The following is a 21,531-nucleotide window of genomic DNA, read 5'->3' on the forward strand; positions in this document are numbered from 1 at the left end:
GGAGTCTTCCTGTCCTTTCTGCATCCTTGGACAACCGTGACTCTTTCCTAAACGCCGAGCATTACAGCTTCACTTCAACAAGCCAGGTAAGCTAAGTATATGGTACTTGTGCTGGCATACACATTTAGAGTTTTGTATTTGTTCAGTTCATTTTGTTTATGCCCTCGGCAAGATGGTCGCTGAGGCTGCTGGTTGTTTGTGCTACCTACCACAGAATTGTTTGTGGTCACTTCCTTGGCATTTACCTGCTCTTACCTTCCACTTAAATACTGCTGTCATTTCCTAGTGTGCCGTAATTGCCTTGGTTTTTAACCTGATAGAGATTTCCTTCCACCTTGGTTGTTGGGCCACAGATGCATGATGAGTACTCACGTTTGACTCCATCATGACTCAGATATTATAAGTGCTATGAGCTGTACTGGGTTTGTGGCTATTTTCTTCTTGTTGTTTTGGAGGCTTTTGCTTTTGACTCACTAGGAAGGGTCTCTACTAGAGGTTAAAACAACCTGATGGCTCTCTGGATGTAAATGTGACTCCTTTCTTGTACAGAATTAATTCACATAATTATTCTCCAGTAATACTGGCTTAATGGAAAACTTTGTGACATACACGCTAGGCCTTCACATTCACATGTTCTCCATAAACTACTATTATTCAGCTCAGCATTAGAGAAATATCAATGTAACAGTTTAATGTGACTGCTTCATTCACTAGTGCTGAGTTTTCTGCAGTTTATGTTACTGCTTCACTTCACCGCACTGGCATCTTTAACTCATATTCACATAGTTAAGGTCATCAGTTGCTTAGCAACACTGCATAACATTACACGAGCAGAGATTATTCTCTTCAGGCCTTGAATTTTTGCAAGGTTAATGTGTTTAAGTTAATAATCATCTGTTGCATACAGTAGTTGACATACATTTACTTGTTGCTGCATATCAACTGGATTGCTGGGTATAGATTTTTCCATCTCAGTTATCAGATAGTTAGTTCACTGCAATGTTTGGAGGTGCTTTGTTGGGCAATCGTCATCTGGCAGCTGTTGTCATCGCTCTCTTCTAGATAATCTGGCATTGGGTTGTCTAATGTGAATGGTGTGGTGGAGTCCATCATTGTCAGTCTGTTTCTGCTGTGCTGAAATGGGCCTGTGTGTTTGCTTGCACTTGACAAGGCCAAGTGAAACGCAAAATATCAGCGCTTTACACTCTGCAGTCATATAAATCCGTTCCTTGTGAGTTGGCTGACTGAAATGTTTCTGCACGTTTGAACTACATCACCAGTGCCCCCCAGCTGTCTGCAGTGTAATGGTGTCATGCCCCGCGCAGAACTGCATGTCTGTGAGATTGAAGACTCCCTTCAGTGACTTTTCGTGGTCCAGACTACTACTGGGAACTTCAGTATTCTCTGTAGTGTTTTTCATTAACTGAAATTAGCAGCGTATTTTACCAAACACACAGTCATGAAAGCATGAAAGCACTTTATCTTTATTCACTGTAAAGAACAGCAATTCCTGGACAAAAGGACTGAGACAGTTTGTCAGTAGCCCCACAAATAAATGTCAGTAATAGAAAGTGGACACCGTTACAAATGTTAAAAACAAATGGAAAGCATCTCTGATGTCTGACAGTGTTGCCCTGCCTCATTCTTATATACGAGTGACGATCAGACTTGAGAGGTTCAGTGTGAACACTATGAATTCTTTTCTTCACAATGCTGACTTAATATCACACAGAGAAGCCCATTAGCCCTATTTGCATGTTTAGTGTTTCTATAATCACTGAGGTCAAACAGTTGCATCATACTTTTCTCTCATGCATGAATGACTTGCATGACTCTTAACTTGGCACCCTGTGAAGTAAGGTTGCTGCTTATGTGAAAAAGCTCATTTGTGTAATCTGTGGGCATAATCTCTCAGGTTTCCCTATCTTTTATCTCTTTTTGTGACCCTACCTGTCATGACATTGTTTATTCTGAGGAATGTGTATGTTTTTGCTATTGCTGTTCATATTATGAATATGTCTGCTGTAAATTAGCATCCTCTACCAACTAAATGATAATTCAGTGATTTGTACTGAAGATTTGTGTCACTCCTCTCATTCTGTCCCACATTTCATACAATTAGAGCTAGAAGATGGCTTTCATCTCAACTAAATATGAATGTGCATGTCTTTAGTCTTATTGTAATCAAATTCTCAAATGTGTGATAAGCACAACGGTGGTGCAGCTCATAAACACAAAGCACTATATGATTCTAAAGCTGGTGTGGACAGTAACTTCTAAATGTGCAATGGATTGTTTCATTTATCATAGCAAGCGCAAGAAAACAACCTTATATGTCCATGTAGGGGGCTGTACAAAGCTCATTTTCCCTGGCGTGCTGAGAAAAATGAAGTGTTTCAGCTTTAAACATAATAGTGTTCCTGTGCAGTTGTAGGCACCTACAGGGCAGTCAGGACTGGACCGAGGCCAGACAGCTACAGTATCCTTCATAGTCTGTAGACCGCAGCACAGCCCTGTTTATTCAAAATGCTCAGCAAAGTCCACATTGAAACCCCACTGCTTTGCTCATTGCTCTATACAGACATTTGTTATGTTTCTTTGATCCCTTTTTGTCGATTCCATTTCAGCGCAGTGATGTTGCTGATGTTATTGATGATACAAAGCACAAAGCTTGTTGGGAGGTTTTGGCAGTTTTCTCACAGAGAAGGGCTTTGAGGATTTGCAGTTTTTACTTAAATTTGGTGAATTGTTGCATCACCCTCTAGCCAAAGTTCACCAGTGCAGCCTTCAGACATGTTTGCATGTTAGGCTCTGCAAAAGCAAAATGTTAGTCTTTACTTTGTATCCTTCAGCAGCTTCTACAGGCAAACTGAATTAGATTATGACCCTGAAGATACCTTTGGGAATAATATTTTTTTCAGTCATTTCAGAACCAGATTTCAACAATTTAATTATGAGCCGACAGGAATCAACCAGTATTAACGGTAATTCTGAGGCACAAAATCACATATACAATGTAAATAGTGAGCTCATCAAAGTGTATAATGTACTTCTTAAACTAGATATGCTGCCGTGGCTATTTTATCTGTTTTGTGCGGAACGTTCAGTAGTTGTAGATGTTGTGAGATGCATATGTTTATGTCAGACTTCACAGAAACATCACAAGAGATTTCAGGTGGCTGTGCTTTGATTAGAATGTGTGCAATGTGTTTTGTTCCCTGTAGGATGTCCACACTGCTCAGTTTTCTCCTAATAAATCTCAGTGTAAACACTACAAACAAAATGACTCGGCATGCACAGTCCCAACAATGACACAAAGAATCAGACAAAAATAGTTTTCAAATGAGCCTCTACAGGAACATCAGATTAGTCCACCGTGTTGAAAATCTGCACCTTTTGAGGCTTGAATGTGACCAAGAAGGGCCTTATAACTCCAAGATAAAATGCAACGTCCTTTTTAATCCCCATTTCCATTTGCTACATCTCATACAGTAAGCACATAAACCAGAGAGGGCAACATACAGAGTCCAGTCACTGAGCATATAGAGAGCAACCTCCTGACGAAAACACAGCGTCCACTAATTTCCTGGAGCTGTCTTTGTGTAGGAAGTCTTTGAGATCTCAATGTGTAGGGACATGCAGTGAAATTGCAGTAGAGAGAACACAGTGTGTACAACTCCGTTTGCAGACAGCTGCTAATTCACAGTTAGGTTTGAAAAGTGCACACAAGGTACTGATCTTGTAAGTAGCTCGATGAACATTATCTCTACTGTACGTCTTTAAAATACCATAACACGTAGTGTTACAGAGCTCAATGTAAGACTGCAGTACTTATCAGATGTAAAAATAAATGACGTGACATATCAATATTCACAAAAACTATTGGAATTGATTTCACAATATCTACAAATTCACAACTTAGTAACACTTTTCTGAGCAATTAGATTTGTTGCCACTTAGTTTAATAATTTGTTTAGTTTATCTATTTGTCTACGGCTTTCTACCCATCAATAGATTTGCATCAATGCTGTAGAGGTTATGTCGTATAAAACATATAATATTTAATGCTGTACTGAATAGCATAAATATATTCATATAGTAATATACTCTTAATATACTGTATCTTATAGGATGACATGTTTCTGCTGAAGTTAACTCTGGCCCTGTGGGGAAAAGATTTAGCACATGGATAATACAATCACAACCAAACCTAAATGGCAACAATACAGTAGAGTTCTGTTTATCAAAACCCCTCAGGAATGAAGATGTAAAAAAAAAATACCACAAACTCTTGTCCTAAAATGCCAGTTGTATATGCATATAATTCAAAGTACTGTTTTACCAGTGATCTGTTATAGTTGCACTATTGCATGTTTTCTTTGCTCTGGCAGTTTAGTCATCAATCTGAGCAGTTTGGATGACAGAGATTCTGCTGTAGTTGAGTAGCGGTTGTGGTTGTGTGGCTCTGGAAGTGTTTTTATCCCTTTTTTTTTTTTTTTTTAAACTATCCACATAAACACAAGATATGTGGACACCAATATCTAAATGAATCTCCTGGGAAACCAGGAGTAAGATACTAAAAAAATTTACTTTGAAAGAAAATACAGAAACGGTTTGAATATGGCTAATTTGAAATTTTAAGATCTATAATTTTATAAATATGTGTAAATATTGATGCTTTTATGAATTATTCACAAAATCTGTTCTCTGTGTGAACAGGATAAATGAAATCTTATTTATCACATCAACTACCACTATTGAACAGTTGGAACACACATGAAATTACTTTGTGAATATATCTTTGGTTACCATGTTATTTATACAAGATACTGACTAGCTAATGGTGAGTGGGCATCTTGGTGATATTTATGACTGTCTTTGAGGCAAGTTATTTCACAAATCCAGTTCATATACTCAGCAGCTGCTGTTTAGAACTACTTACCTAAAGTACCTCGATCACATTACTCAGAGAAATCCTACATAAACATTAACGCTATGTGTCATCAGATCCTGAATTAGCATCAGCCAGCAGGCTTTGAACACCCACAACAGATGTGTATCATGAATCAGTTTCTTTGAGACAAAATGATAAAAATCAAGTCTGAATACGAGACACAAAGCCTCACAGTAACAGTGTAATAATTCATGAAGGATTCTTGATTCAAAAAGTGATACTGTGTCAGCAGTATGATGTCTGGTTTCTGTTTCCCATGGTGTTGAGAAATATGAGGAAGTATTAAACATTGCTATTAAACAGGGACACATTTACCTGAATTATAATTATGAATTTTACATTACCATGAAAACAGTATATAGTGTCATGATTCATCTTATCAGCCTGTCTATTGTTTGAGTTCCGTATTGTTTAATATGAAAATGGTTTTCCAGGAGACATTAATACTGTTCCATTTGTGTTCCAAGTCTCTGGATGGCTGAAATGAACAATATGTCCTTGAAGATTTCCATAGTCCACATGAATATTTGATTAAGTGTGTGTTTTCTACAGAGGGACCTAAATTGTAGTTTGTGCAGTCATGCATCTCTATACATGTATGCAAACCGACTTCTCTCTACTCATTTTCTATTTCAATATTTGTAACTGAGATGGATGTAGAAGCAGCTCAGTTTGTGTGTGTGTTTCTTAGTCTACTGAATTAAAACCTAACTCTACGAACCACCAGATGAGGGTAAAAACACTTTCAGAACCAGCTGTAACTTATTAGCATCACATCAATATGCACAAATAATTGGAGTTTAAGTGTGTTTATGCGGATGCTGCTGAGGTTATGAGTAGGTAATTGATGAGTAACTGGGATGAACTACAGAAACACTGATACTAAGCCCTATTTCAGTGTGACAAACACCATTATTGGAGGTTGCAGACATACACGTGTACAGATTGTCATGCATTAACCTATGACTGATACATTGTACATGGTTTGTACATGTTGTTAACACGGCTTTAGAGAGGCCACAACACAGTTCACTCATTCTCCTAAGCTTACCATTGAGGATACAGTTTGAGGAGATCCACTGTACGCTGGGGTCTAAACTACAGCGGTCGTCAAAGAGTCCATAATTAAGGATAATGCCATACATCCAGAGTGCATCCGACAAAAAAGCAACAGAAATTGCTTTGTAATCAAAACATCTGTATAAACACGTACCAAAGTCAACAGATAACAAAAATACAGATGTCATTTAACAAACAGAAAACAAAAGTTGGAGACAGTTGCCACAGCTGGAGACAGATATGACTTTCAACTTTGAAACAATGACTTATTGAAAAATAATTCTTCAGTGTGATCACAACCATTAAAAGTAGTTCATAATTTTAATGTTGGAGAAATCAATTCCACAGCACTTTGTAGTATAATAGTCTCCAGTGATGATAGAGTATCTCCGAATTTTGTTTAGAAATACTGTATGACTGTGACATATTGGCCTTTGTTGTCTACTACAAAACACAAAACAGTACAGCATATGTAGACAATCAAATAAACACCAATATATTTTACACAATCAAGTATAAAAGGGCAAAAGTACAACATGAATCAAACTCACTTTTGACAAGGCAGAAATGCAGAAAAATAATAATGGTGCTAAACAGTGACTGATGCAGAGAAAACAAAGAAATAAAGGCACCAGGGTGCCTGCTCACATTACTTAAAGAACAAAAGAGTGTCTGGTAGGATTTAATGTATAAAACACCTAGTGTTATTTGCATTTCCGTGGAAAACATCTAATAAACTGCAATTGAGAATTCGACTTCAGTCTGAGGTAATGGTGGTAGTTTGTTATGACTGCTTGGCCCATGGAGACGCCACACCATGAGCCAAAACATAAATGCACATGATAATTGTTCTGGACTATGCTGGATCCTTTAATCTCCTTGCTTCATCTTTTCACAGGCAGAGGTCTGTTAACCTTCCACACTAATGGGCAATTTTACACTCGGTGCCCAAGCCCATGGGCCATGGGTGGTTGGGGCACAGCCACATACTACAGTATACAGAGCCAGTGGACACCAGTGTATGTTAGCATGTAGTATACACACAGACCTTTGTGCATATGTGTGCTGTAGATGCAAGTGAGAGTGTGTCAAAGCCTTTCTCTTTATGATGTGTGTATTCACCAAGGCACATAGCTTCTCTGTCATTGAACACAGTCAGCCAGTTAAAACAATAAGAGCCACTGGACTAGAAAATGTACAGGCAGCCCCATGGGACGCGAAAGCAATTCCAGATGATACTACGTTGGGTCTGTTGAAATTCAGCGTGAGCTGAAGGCCAGACACGGACGATTATTAATGATGTTCCTATGGAACTATACAGGCTGCCTCTGGCTAACTGAGCACAGTAAAGTGACCGATGAATGGCTCTGCTGGCAATTTCTGATGTACCACTGTATGTCTGTGTGTGTGCGTGCATGCATGTCGTTAAGTTGATGGATGTGTCACAACCTTATCATTGGTAATGACCTACAATGAAAACTTCAAACGCATGCTTGCTCTAACTTATTACAAGCAAAGCGCAAAGATGTCAAAACATAGTGAAAACACAATTTGACTACTCTACAAAACAGCAAGCAATCAAGATACAGCAAAGGAACACTTGGTTACTCACAAAACAGAACAGGGCCAGAGCTAAGTGTGGAGGGGAGAAAAGAAAAGCTACACAAACACAGTCTGATGTGAGGATGTGCTCCCTCCAATGTCCATTACTACATGTGAATCTATTGTATGTTCAAATTTGCCTTCCATCTATACAGACGTGCAAAATATCAAACTCTTAAGAAAAAACAGACACACGAAAAACACGCGCGCACACATACACACACAAAAAGATGTAATGGACTTGGCCTCCTGCAAACCTGTCTACCCTCTGAACCAAACCAGATCAGGCCTAGCATTTGGTCAAATTCAGTTTAGGTTGTTTGCCTTCATGATAGCGGGCTTTCTGTTGACGTATGTAGCCCAGTAGCCTAAGTTGAAGATGAAGAACAGAACTGGGAAAATGATGCGTGATATCTTGTCCACTTTGCTGACACGGTTGTAGGACTTCTTGGCCTCCGTGTAGGGGTCATCCATTTTATGCAGATAGTGGTGTTTGGCCGATGCTCCTGTGGCACTCTTGGAAATGGTTGTCAAACCTTGGTCTTTAGCTACGTTGATGGCGTAGGTGGTTCCAACAATGTTGAAGGTGTTGTTTGCCTTTTTGGACAAAGTTGCAGATTCTCTTCTCTGAAAAGGAAGAAGGCAGTACAGTAAAGTTTGTCAGGAGCGAGGCACCAGACTTAACAATACTTCCATTTGAACTCATAAAGAGGAAATAGAAGCAACACCACGAGACACGACACACACAAGAACAAAACAAAAGCCTAACCATATCTTTAATCCTGGCCATGTTAGCCTGAAACGGTTCCTGAAAAGAAAAGTAGAAAAGAAAAAAAGTTTACCAATTATATTAAAATTACCCAACTTACATACTCTATTCATCACTATCTAGCTGGTACTACTTTTGAACATTTTACAATATTGTCAATTCAAATCTGCATCATACAAATCTGGATTGCAGAAAAAAAATGTCATGATAAAAATTCATGACAAAATTATCAGTGTGGGGAAATAGGGACAATTGTATTTTCGCATCATTGCAGAACCAGGCTGGACTGGCGTCTGATACTGCTAACAGTAGCAGTAGCAGCACAGAGCAGGATTAGAAACAAAGCAAAATAACAGTGCCTGAAAACATGTCTGACAAACTGTATCAGTGAGAGCAGCCAGGCCTCTTCAGGCAAACAGCTTGCGATAAAACAAACACGACAAAGGCTGTGTGTGATAAAGCTGGCTGGAGCAACTGCTTTCTTCCCTACTACTAGAGAGAAATCATTAGACTGTCTTTTATATTGAAATCACACAGGGAGACAGAGTTTTATTTGCTAAATTGGTACACTCAGATAGCTAAACTTACATCACCAGAGGATCTTGTCAGCCTAAAAGAGTACAGGGTAGCACACACACCGTAATTGTGACAGAACAAGTAGGGCACCAAGATTGATCACCGGGCAGAGTTTTAGTTTCCTGTGTGGCATACAGTGTCTGTGCAGGGCTAATTTTCTTTTCGCCATTCATCCCCACTGTGGCCACTTTAAGATCTGCAACAAAACTCAAGTAGTGTGTGTCATGTTAACAAAGAGTTTCACTTTCAGTGCTCCCTCTGTTTCACTTTTGCTTTGAGCTTGACTTTAATTTTTGCTCTACTTTTTCATCTTCATTTAATTTTCCTTCCTTTTGCCTTCACTCCATCTTTTTAATTAGCATAACTAATGTTCCCTCTCCCCCTCCTCCAAAATGCTTCGCTGTGTGGATCTCTTTCCGCACACAGCTCATCGCCAGCCGTTTTGTTTGGTCTTCATCCTCAATATTCACATACACAAATGGAGGCAGAAAAATGGTTTTAATTGCTGCAAGAAAAATGCTGTATGTTTGCTCAGTGTCTGAACGAGACCAGTGTGTCACTACTATGCATAAAACCCACAGAGAAACCACTTGTTAATGTCAAATGTGACAAGCAGCGGGTGATGTTCACAGTGATGTTATCAATTTGCAGTTAAAATTCATTCTGTCCAAGGTGATGGAGGCAGTAGAATTGAGGAGGAGACATGTTCAGTGTGATCAGTGTTTTTTCCTCAAGTGAGCAGGACAAGAGGAGGAGGATGATCCTTCAAACAGTAAGGCTTGTGGAGAGCTAACAAAGCTCACAGACAGCTGATTGCATTAAAGAGAGAAATGGTGAGCCGCTGCCCGAAGGAGTGGTATCTCCAGTTAATTAGTACAGGGTGAGAAAGAGTTGCACCGATGCCCGCTGGATAACCAGATACTTTCCCATGATATCGATTCCTCCACATCCAACACCACCACGAGCCTCCTCTATCACAGAGATGGCTTACCTCAGCAGGAAAAGTGAATGACCGCTGTAACGTCTCGTATGACCTTAATCATAGCCCCAAAACTATTCAGGCCTTAGTGCGAGGGATGTTCTTTGCCCAGTAACCTGACAAACGAGCCAAGCAAAGCAATTTTCTGTTGCTATTTAGCTGGGCTGTCCTCTGCAGTAATTTATATGGTCTAATTATTGGGGGAACCACATGTGGCACTGGGCTATGTGCATGTTTTTATCAACCTAATGTGACACAGCACATAATTTACTTCTGGCTAAGAGTCTTGTGCACTATTCAAAGTCATTTGGCTAGCTGCAGGCACAAATACCCCCCTGAATACAATGCATCTATTGACCTTGTCTTTGTAACTTCTGCAAATTGTTGCATCAGAATTTCTTTGAGTGTGATTAAGTACCCCGGGGGTAATTGTGCCTCGCTGTGTCCTGCTGTTTGGAGCTCAGTGTGCGCATGTGTGCGTGCAACGAAACCTTGTGACAGTCTGTCCCTGTCTAAGATTGGAGATGAGGTGTTGGCATATTTAATAGCCTCAAGTATGTGAGCATGTGGGTGTATGAGGATGCGGACTGTGTTTACGGAGATGCACTATCCCTGTTTGTGTCCCCATTTGTGTGTGAGTTTGTGTATTTTTTATTTTTTTTTTTTCAAATTTGATTGTAAATCTGGTAGTTTTAAAGGTGGCCTGAGCTTGATCTCATCACTGCAGATTCTGTTACAGGTTATCTGCCAGCCAGTGTTACTTAAACAGGCTTTGTAATCCCAAATAAAAGCTATCACTAGTTGCGCAAAACACTTCCCTTTCACTTGTTCTTGCGTTAATCTTTTACATTATTACATTACATACATACATTGTAAGGCTTACTTCTAGTTGCAACAGTCGAGTAAAGCTCACCATGAAGCAAATATCCGGGCATAATATTACCTCCATCTCAAACAACAAAGGCATGGAAAAATTTTCATTAAAAAAAGTAGAATAATGCCTCCAGAAATGGCAGCTAAGGATCGTTTTTTCCACCTGAGTACACCAACTTCCAGAAAAAAAGTTTAGTTTCACTAGCAGACAAGCTGTAGCAGCTTTCCTTTTTGTTCCTGCAGCAGTAAAGTGAGTAGCAGTGTCATGCTCTGCTCTGCTCTGCTATGTGACTGCCAGGAATGACGATGACAGGCTGTGTCTCCTCCATTTTCTAACAAACCATCATGTTAAAATGTCTGTACATGTAGTCATCTGTGCTGCAGGTCTGGGTACACAAGATTATGAGGCATACATGTGAAACCGTGGCCATTCCTTGGCTCCATCACTGAAGCCTACTGCACAATAAGCCAGTGCTCTTGCCTCTGCTGATGAAACCAGCATATAATATCTAACACAGCAGTGTCCAATCATGTGTCATGGAGTGCCAAGAATACGCAGGCTTTCATTTCAACCAAACTCCCCACCGGCTAATTTCTGTAATAAGCACACCTTCAGCTGGTGAGGGAGAGCTAATTAGGTAGATCGCTTGTCAAACAGAATGTTAGGCGACAAAAGAGGAAGAAAATGGCATAGAAGCTCCATAACCAGCCAAGTAAATTAGCGCACATTGACTCTTCTACAGCTCACCATTTCAGACCTAAAAAAGAGACGGAGCCTAAGGGCAATGAAGTCATCGTTTGGTTCTGGTAAGAGCGGTGGCTGAAACCCTGCCTCTGATGACTCTAGACCGTATTTTCAAAAGGGCTTATTGAGCTAAAACTTCTCTCTCTCATAGGTTCTCTTCTATAGGTTCCTTTTTTTATTGTTAATATATAAAAGATGAAAATGCATGTGTAGCTTTCCAGTAGCTCATTCTGGCGGGGAGTGTGATGGGAGTGCCATGTCTCCCTCTGTGACCCCATTCTTTTTTATCTATCATGACAACTGCATGCTCAGCACAGCCCCCGAGAACGCAGCCCAGGCTGTTGCCATTAAAAGGGAGGCATCAAAAGGGAAAAAAAAAAAAAGAAAAAAAAAAAAGCTTTCACTCTGCTGCAGTATAACGCTGCAAATGAAAAGCTGAAAAGTTCCATGGCAGCAATATGCATTTCTGTCAATCACTCAGAAGACCAAATGTCAAGCTATAAAAAAATGGAAAGGCTGTACTGATTGTGTCAAACAGTTTGTACATTAGTAGCAGAAAATAGATTTGTGGCACTGTCTGTCGCAGTAGAAGAAATGTATGTTTTTTTTTTTTCTTATGTCATGTCTGGCAGATAGAAGCCTTCCAGCATTATTTATGTCCTAGCTGCAGTCTAACAACAGTAACAACATGGCCTCTATTTACCACTTTACTTAAACTCAATAAGATTTTTACCTGGTTAAACAGAGGAAAAGAAAAAAATTCTTTAATATAAAGCAATGGAGGTATGACTTTGTAATTATAACCAGCTTTCTTGCTGTCAGTGATCAACGTGTTTAGGAAACCCCACATATGGTTCTGCAAATTGTACTGTCTCAACACCAGGTAAAGACTATACTGACCGCCAACTGATCACAAAAAACATAGTTCATATTTGATAGCCAGCATCTCCACACTGACAATCAAACCACAGTAGACTGTCAACACTTGATTTTGTCATTTGTGTGATCCACATGAAAACAGGAAAACAGTGCATTTGTTCTTCCATTACCAGAACAAATAAATCCTTTTGAAGCATGTGCTGCAGCTAAATTAATCAATTAATCAGGAGAAACATGGATATTTCATACATTCAGCACAGGACCAAGTGCTTTAGTTTTCTTCATTGCTTCTCTGTGCCTGCTCTGATACAGCCTCATGCCTCTGATCTATTTCATTTGATGTGATCAGTTATAAAACATTATAGATATCATGGTAAATTCAAGTACTGAGGTTGATATTAGAAACTGGACAGTTTTTATTTATGTGACTTCATCACAGCTTCACAGAAAAGCATCTTGTTTAGACTACTGCATCCTCCAAATAAAACCACAGCCCACAAAAACTACTTTCTACTGAAATGCTCAATAACTATCTCTGTTCCAAGTTTCCTGCCTTGATATAAATTCACTTGCTGTCTTACAACCTCATAAACAACACCAAATCAGCCCAGACTATTGACAAAATAAAAATCTGTGATTTATCAGATTTCATACCCAAAATAAAAATGCCAGCTTCATGTGATTCATTTTTAATCATGCACACTCTCTTTTTAATCGGTGTGCCCACAATGTGCAGACTAGATGTAAGGCTGCCATGTTTTCTGGGGAGAATGAGCCTACACCGACTTTAGGATGAGACTTGAACATATGCTGCCATCATAAATCAGGGCCAGTGTCTCTGGGAGTTTACCTCTGTTTCTGCTCTCACTGTTCCGCCCTACTGTCCCTGTTCCATTTGGCTGTTAATGAATAAATAAAAGCTCTCTTTATAGTCTTTATAGAGTACTCCAGGCTGTGTTAAGGAAGGAACTTTCTATCAATGTTTCCAAAGTGCAATTTGCCCCCATTGCTCCTCCAGAGTAAATTGAGAGAGAGAAAACTGAGAAACGTGGAGCAATAAGGTCATAGAAGCAAAAGATGGGGAACAATTAATCTGGAATTTAATAAGCAGAAAAAAATAACCAAAGAGGACACAAACTTCTTTCTTGAAATCTTTGTTTTTGTTCTTTAGGGTGATGTGTTTGTGATTGTTAATGGTGGTGTACTGTGATGAATCGAAAGATCGGGCGTGTAATGTCCTTTTCATTATTAGTATTATTAATATGAAACTTTTTCAAACAAGAATCACTCACCCTTATTTCCATGCCCTCTTTTTTCCCATCCCATGCCCAGCTGCGCTTGGTGAAGTAGTTGACTGTGGCAAACTCAATCAAGGCAGAGAAGACAAAGGCATAGCACACAGCCATGAACCAGTCCATGGCAGTGGCATAGGCCACCTTAGGAAGGGAGTTTCTAGCACTGATGCTCAGGGTGGTCATGGTTAGGACAGTGGTGACCCCTGAGGATGAAATGAAAAGATCAGTAAACAGGTTTTTTTTTTGAGGAATCACATGAGGGAAGTACATTTACTTACAACTTGAGTTAATTATCTAAAGGATTTGAACGGTGAAAACATTTAGCTTATTTATGGTATGGTTGATGGTATAAATTGTCTAATTTAGCTCAATCATGTAAATTACTCTTTTGGGCTTAAAAAAGTTAAGTTATGAGCTAAAACTGATGCTCCACTGCATTGCAGGGCTTCAGCTTTACATAATCTACTGTGTGAAATTAGAAAGTTGAGCCACATACTACTAACAAAGTTCAATGGTGAATAATCATTGTAAGTGTGCTGGATGAGTCCTGCAGGTTCAAACAGGAACTACCTTCTCAATGCAATGGACCATTATAATTAATGTTTCAGGGTTTTCTTTTCTTTAAACCGGTCTTCCTAGCACCAATAGATGACCTTGTAAAGCTTTGCCTACTAGAGTTGCAAAGATATCTACAATAAAAGATAATGAATAAAAGTACATTAAAAACCAATATGCTGATGATCAGTGTACATTTAGTGGAAGCAATGTCAGGTATGGGATAATGTGCAAAATTTGGTTATGATGAATTCTGTACAACACAGAGGGAGAAAACAGACCTCCATCTACAAAAATGCATTAATCTGAAAATTAATCCTTTGGTGTATAAACTTGGAGACTTTCTCATATTATATCACATCTCAGCCTTCACATTCAGTGTTGCAGAGAATGCTGATATGGCTCGGACAATAGAAAGCAATCACTTGACATGTTCTAATCTTTCTCACCTGATGAAAAATAGACACGCAGTAGCCTCTAAAAATGAATATTGTGTTGCAGTACAGAGAGGTCAACTCATTTCAGTTAGTCATGGGTAAGAAATTTGAATTTGTGACAAAAAAGATTGATAGGTAACTCTTCGCTTTGTTTAAGGACAGAGATTGTTTTATTTTCAGTTACTACATTTTACATCACTCGACTATATTCAAACCTTTAAACTATGTGTTACGCTTTTATTTGATTCGGGTATTGGGACATGGGGCTGCCTGTAAAATCATACCCCTAAAATATATTTAGTCATGCCCATAAAAACCAATTTCTGTTAAATCAATTGAGTGTCTGATATAGACATAGTAAGAACTCAGTTGAAAGATCTTTTTTTAAGTGAGATGGTGTGAACAAAAAATACAATGTGAACACTCCAATGAAGTGTGTCCTTCACACTAAATGTTTCAATCACTCCACCGAGAAAATGACTCTGATTACAGCTCCTGTCCTCATGTGAGGAAAATAGTTCTTTAGAAATGGAGTTTCTTGTGCCTGAAATGATTTTCAGATGACTCTTCAGGGGAAAAAATGGTCTTGCGGGTGTGTTTGTGGAAAAGTGAAGGAACTCTGGTTATTCAGAATGCATGGGAATAGGCTGCTGTTACAATTTCAATTACAGTTAATTTCAGTTACAATCCCTTGCTATTCAATGTCTGCTGTGTAGGATGTGCTACCTCATGTATGTGTCCTTCATTTCCAAATCAAAATGCTAATTATTCAACAAACACAGGTTAGGGGCTCTTTCATAGATTATGCAGCACAACAGCTGAAAGGAACAGGCAAATTACATCTCATCTTTGAGTATAGGATGATCTAAGCAAGCAGACACAATGTTCTTACCATGAAACGGGCTGGATGGACAAATTGGATCTATTATTATTCACAGCACAAAGCAGTACAAAGGGAAGGTAACATAGTGAGGTGTAGTATGGAGTGGAGTATGAGAGTTAAATCAAATGGATATTATGCAGCTGTTTTTAAATATTATACTTCAGTAATATACTCTGCAAAATAAAAGGTGCTCATATGAAAGGTTGGCTTTGGTTAAATGTTTTTGTATCCTCCATATTAACACTGATTTAAAAGGTAAAGATTTGATCATCTGCCATTTCCTTGAAATTTAATTGATTTATTTTGTTCCAGCAATACAAATGTGTGATCTGACCCTTAAGAGACCATGGAGACTGCAGTGGGATTATCTCTGTTTTTCAAAGCAACATGGCTGGTTTTATTTAATTACCTAGAACACTTTAAATCAGGGTGGCTGTTATACTGTATATTCCACAAAGTAGGTGAGCATCTTCTTTGAGAGATGCTGCACCTCGTCTATCACCTGCCGCATTTTTCCTGTTTTATACTTTCCAACTTTGCCTCTACCTATCTCTGATTAGTGTTTTTGCAGTTACTGAAGTAGACACAAATCAATACTGTGATAAAAGCTTTGGGGATAAAAATAAATTACTCATTCTTGGCCACGTGTGCCTAAATGCACCAAGCTATGTTTTGTACATTGTCATGTTAATTGGAACTTTTCAAGGGGAAAACAGTTTTTTTAAACCCTCCACCTGTTTTGCAGTTTGCTGAATCATCTGAAGATGTGAACAAATGCAGCTAGGCGCATGTTTTACTCTTACCACATAATTAAGCTCTTCCAAACTATCTAACCTGTCCAATTAATCATTTAGTACATTTTTTTAGTTGGATCAAAAACACAAGATGGCACTCACCAAACACAGTGCGGGCAGGAACTGATTCTCTGTTTAGCCAGAAGGAGACCTGAGACAGTATGACAGTCATGATGCACGGCAGGTAGGTCTGAATCACAAAATAGCCAATTTTCCTTTTCAAATGGAAATATGTTGTCATCACTACATATTCTCCTGAGGGAGAGGAGAGAAACACAGAAAGAGATGGGGAGAAACACAGAGGGTCATAATTATTAATACAGCTATGCCCAGTTGAAATATTCAAAGTTGGATTTTAATAAAGTTAGAGCTCTAACGTTCACTTGTATCATCAAAATAGCTCATAGGCTTGCCTTCAGTCCCTTGGATGAGCCATTAAACCATATAAAAACATAGAGATTGTCAGTTAAAAAACATGATGAAATTTTTCCAATGCGGCCATTGTGTACATTGCACATTGTGTAAAAAAAATAGCTAACCTCAATTTCTCTTAAACTAGACTTTACTTGGAAACGCATAGAAAGTAGAATTTGAAAGAGTGGGAAAAAATTAAATGACTGAAAAGGTCATGGCCAAGGAGCACTGTCTCTATTCCTTACATAGTATACAACAGGACAGTTACATGGTAGAGGAAACCTTGACTAGAGATCCAGATGTTAATAGAAAAGAGCAATAGGGGTCTAGAAAATAAAGTGTATATATATATAAAATACTGTTGGCCAGAGTTGCTCCTCTCAAAATGCCTACAAATCGCTGAACATCATTCTGGACAGAAAGATAAATGATTGCTGAATTAATTCTTTAATTATTGTACTGCCTCTCAAGGAATACCAAAATTCAGTTTTTTGATATATCAAATAGTCACTCTCTAAGCTGGAAAGGTGGCCCTGGAAAGTTTGTTGCTTGATTCTTCAAGGAGGTCTGAATACAGTTGCTCCATAAAGGAGCAAGGTAGCTGGGGATCCACATTAACTATGGAACTGAAGCGTTCAATCTGTTCAGTCCACACTGACTCTGACCAATGTTCAGCATCTCTGTCCTCAGAACCAGCTGTCTGTCTGTCAGCAGTTCCGGGGGAGCTGAAATGACAGCAGCCAGACACACTGTCTTCAGCAGACTGATTGAACAGAAGAAATTTACTGAATACAAATGATTTTCAGGTAGGCTGCATGAGCTTTACACAGGATGAAAACAGTATTGTTTTTATGTATTGATTCGTTGATTTTTTTTTTTTTTTTTTTTTTCCCCCATCCACTGTTGCAGCCCAGGGGAATCTGCCTACATTGAAACCAGAAGATCATTACAGATAACAAAAAGAAGGACTGTGTAGTCTACTGGTTGACTGACTGGTTGGTTGGCTGGTGGATATACTTCCATCTAACCAAATTATCACTGGCCAGACAATCGCCAGAGTATTTTTATAAGGAAAAATGGGAGGGAGTGTTTCATAACTTTGAACTCACCCAGCCTAATGGAGAACACTAGGTCTACCATTTTTATGTTTACTCAACATTTACTCACAATCAGCTCCCAAACAAGTTGCGACATGTCAAAGATGTTGTCTGTGTTACTGCATTAAAAAAAAAGATAAATGCATGACCAAAAAAGGAACTGTGCAAATAGCAGTTTGCATACCACAGCTCAACATCCAACATGGCGTATCATGGCTGGTACAATAATTGTTTTATAACTGCAGGTACATTAAGCAACAGCTGTGACAGCTCAAGAGTCTGCCAGTGGCAGCGGTAACACCCAGCAGAGATAACGTGCTCTTTTCCACCACAACCAAATTTTGGAATTAAAAAGTTCTGAACTATTAAAATGTTTGGGACAGAGATTTGTGACTTGTTTAATGCAATGTCTCAGAGTCAGCATGGACTGATTGGATTTGATTAACTGGATCCATGAGATCATTCATGCGATGGATGATGAAAACACTAAACATACTTTGCAGCCTTTTCAGAGATGCCATTTTAAGCTAATGCCAAGCCTTTGATTCTCAAAATATAGAATTTCAGTGTTTCTTTTTAATACATAAGATCTCTTTGCTGTGAATGTGAAAAACCTCTGCCTGCGTCATTCTAACCTCGTGATATAGGACATTTCCTTCAGCTCAGATTTTGTCACTGACGGCAGCAAATGGACAAATACACAGTTCCCCTAAGCACCAGCTCTCGTTGCCATGTCTGTAATCTGTGTTGCAAAGATATGAGAAAAACAGCCTCTCATTCCCTGAGGTGTTTTCTGAGCAGATTCTAACTAGAGCTGAACTGGCTCAAATCCTCCCATTCCCTTGGTTCACTGTACTCCATTAGGTTTAAAGTTTAAAGAAATGAGGTTTTCAGACATCCACAAGCTGAACCAGTTTATGAAAGCAATCATGTTGACTCCACTTTGGTACTTAAAGTCAGACTTTAGTTGGTCTTGTTTCTTCAAAGCACCTCTGAAATTTGCCAGACTTAAGTTCAAACCACCAAATAGCACAACAATAAAGATGGGCTCAAGGAAAGTGTTCTCTGTAGAGTTATACAAGTGCTATTATTTCAACAGCTTTTGACACAGTTTTTGCTTCCTAGGAAAACAGGCTGAGTGCCATCCAACAAAGCGGTTTCATAGTGGTTTAGTCTCCAAACACAACTGAAGTCTGACAGATCTCTGACTCTGTAGCTCACCTCCTGAGAGCTGCATAAGCAAACAGCTTCACTGCAGAGGTTAAAATGGAAAGCCAGTCTGGCCCAGTTGTAAGCTATGGTCTCTCACAGTAATTACCTTCTGCCCCATTGAAGCAACCTTTTATCTTAAGCTTTGCAGCAATCAGTGCTTTATACTGTCTTCTTATATCGTTACCTAAAGCTGATGATTGGTGTTTATATTGGTGTTATTTGCCTTATAGATCTCCATCAAAATTATGTAGCAAATTCCTTTTCAAGTAATTACATTATTGCTGTGAATTTTCTGGTTTATACTAGCATATGTTAGTACCCAGCCCTTACCTTGGTATTTCATCCCTTTAGGTAAAGTGCTACCATAAGCTTTAAGTCCTTCGGTGGGAAAATAAGGCAAAAGTGATGTGATTGTGTGTGACACATAAAAGGTTTCTGCAACACTTTTGACTAGGAGAATTTCAGATCAAATGAATATGTAATCAAAAGAATGGGCTGGCATATTTTTCCTTTAACTCCTCGCTTATAAAGTTAACTCTGAGCTATAGAATAAGACAGAGTCGAAATAAGACTTTCACCTCTGGCACACCTCTTCATATTGTCTTTGTAAATATGCTGAATAGTTTCCCAAAAACCGATAACAGTCATCATTTTCTCCATGGGCCCGAATAATGCAAGCTGAATTAAAAATGACAGAAACTGGAGAAAAGTGCAGACTGTTACTTTATGAAAACACACAGAAGAGTGCCATACTCTATGTCAACAGAAAAGAGGGAAGGCAATTTAATTAACTACAAATTTTATGCAGAAAAACGAATAAGAGTTTATATTTCAAAGGATTTGGTATGTCCACTACAGCTGACAAACTGCTCAGAAGTTTTGCTTGGCTGACCAGCCTGTGCATACTGCAGGCATACAAGCTCAGTGTAGCGTGTTGTTCAGTCTTGGCCCTAACCTTTTACCCATTTGAACACACCAAGTCTGACTTCATTTAAAGTAAACTGTATACTGCTCTCTGGGCTGAGGATAGCATAAAGTCTACCTGTGCTGGAACTGATGGTTTCTTTGCCAATTACGTGTCCCAGTAAGTCATACTGGTTCAGCCTGGAGCCGTCCTCGGCCACAGCGACAGACCTCTCGTCTCCCTGGGTCCACAGGTAGATCACCTCATTATTGGTGTAAGCATCTGGGCAACAGCAAGATAGTAGAAAAACATAACATGGATTAGAAATCAACATATGAGGCATTTTTTTAATTCTTTTCTTTTATCTGTCCACACTGTAGAAAAGACATTTGCTATGGCAGAAAAGGTGCTGTCATAATAGGAAATAAGGAGCTGAGCTAAGCACCTTGTTGTTTTCAATACAGTAGAGAGAAAGTGATTCTTAGTGATACACAGCATCAGTCAATATCTGACAGAATTTTGAGACAGAAGGTGATTCTCACTGACTTCAGCAATTCCCTGACCTTTCATCTAGAGCCCTGAACATATTTTGTATTTCACCAAGCTAAATGCATTATTTTTCGCTCATCTTTTTCAAGGGAATTCTCACTTCAAGCTGATAGTTGACTACTTTTGATACAGTACATTGCTACAAAAACACTTCTGAGCATGACAGTTATCCTTTGGTATCATGATTCCAGGTGTGAGTGCCTCTGAAGTTTTCCAGGGCAGGAAAGGTACATAACACCTGCAGAGAACAATCACCACGGTTTCTGCAGTGCAATTTTATATCAAACTCAGTTTTGCTTTGACCATCTGGACAGACTTACAACTTCCAAACTTCAGAGGACAGGCGTGTGCATCCATCGGGAAATCCTCCAGGTGCATGGGGCACTCAGCATGAATAGTCAACCTGAGGGGTGCAGAGGTGGAGAGACAAAACTTCACTGTTGAGGCTGAAGCATGGTTGAAGCAGCTGTTATGAACACATCATGATACGTGACAAAAGAGAAAATAAATGGTACATTTTCATAGACCAAAAGCAATGGTCAGAGGTGCTATGAATGTCATCATCAGGTATCAAGACATTGCAATCAGTAAAATCAAAATGTAGGATGTAAACATTACACAACGACTATTTTAATATCTGGGACACTCAAGTCATTTTAAATCCACAGTGCGTATGTTTCTCCTCCATCTTTGTCAGTGGTAATGAGTGCAGATAGCTGAGCCACAAAATGCACTCTGTAAGTAAACAGAGAAATATTACATACTGTATTATGTTACTCATACATGTTTAATCAACACTTAGCTTACATTTTCTGAGTTGGAACAAAACTGCAGCCCCTAAAAACATCCTACAGTGGACTGAGCTACTCATAAATGGACCACAAACAGTGTTATTTTAACTCGGTTACAACATTTATAGTCCCTGAATCAATCCAAAATTTGGTTTAGCAACCAG

General features: G+C 39.0%; 1 protein-coding gene across 2 annotated transcripts in view; it reads right to left on the reverse strand.

The window, feature by feature from the left end:
• Positions 1 to 3,439: 3,439 nt before the first annotated feature.
• The window catches only part of gabra3 (gamma-aminobutyric acid type A receptor subunit alpha3), an 81,521-nt gene continuing 63,429 nt past the window's right edge, over positions 3,440 to 21,531 (reverse strand). The window contains exons 6-11 of one of the 2 annotated variants that reach the window (XM_018692338.2): positions 20,897 to 20,979; positions 20,166 to 20,309; positions 16,503 to 16,655; positions 13,729 to 13,934; positions 8,385 to 8,423; positions 3,440 to 8,242 (exon numbers count right to left, since the gene is read on the reverse strand). In XM_018692338.2, the coding sequence (XP_018547854.1) occupies positions 7,922 to 8,242; positions 8,385 to 8,423; positions 13,729 to 13,934; positions 16,503 to 16,655; positions 20,166 to 20,309; positions 20,897 to 20,979 (946 nt within the window). In that variant the 3' untranslated portion in view covers positions 3,440 to 7,921. The remainder of the gene's footprint in view (positions 8,243 to 8,384; positions 8,424 to 13,728; positions 13,935 to 16,502; positions 16,656 to 20,165; positions 20,310 to 20,896; positions 20,980 to 21,531) is intronic. The other variant, XM_018692339.2, reaches the window with a different exon arrangement.

Source organism: Lates calcarifer, linkage group LG20 (assembly GCF_001640805.2).
Source record: "Lates calcarifer isolate ASB-BC8 linkage group LG20, TLL_Latcal_v3, whole genome shotgun sequence".
In the NCBI taxonomy this organism is placed as follows: Eukaryota; Metazoa; Chordata; class Actinopteri; family Centropomidae; genus Lates; species Lates calcarifer.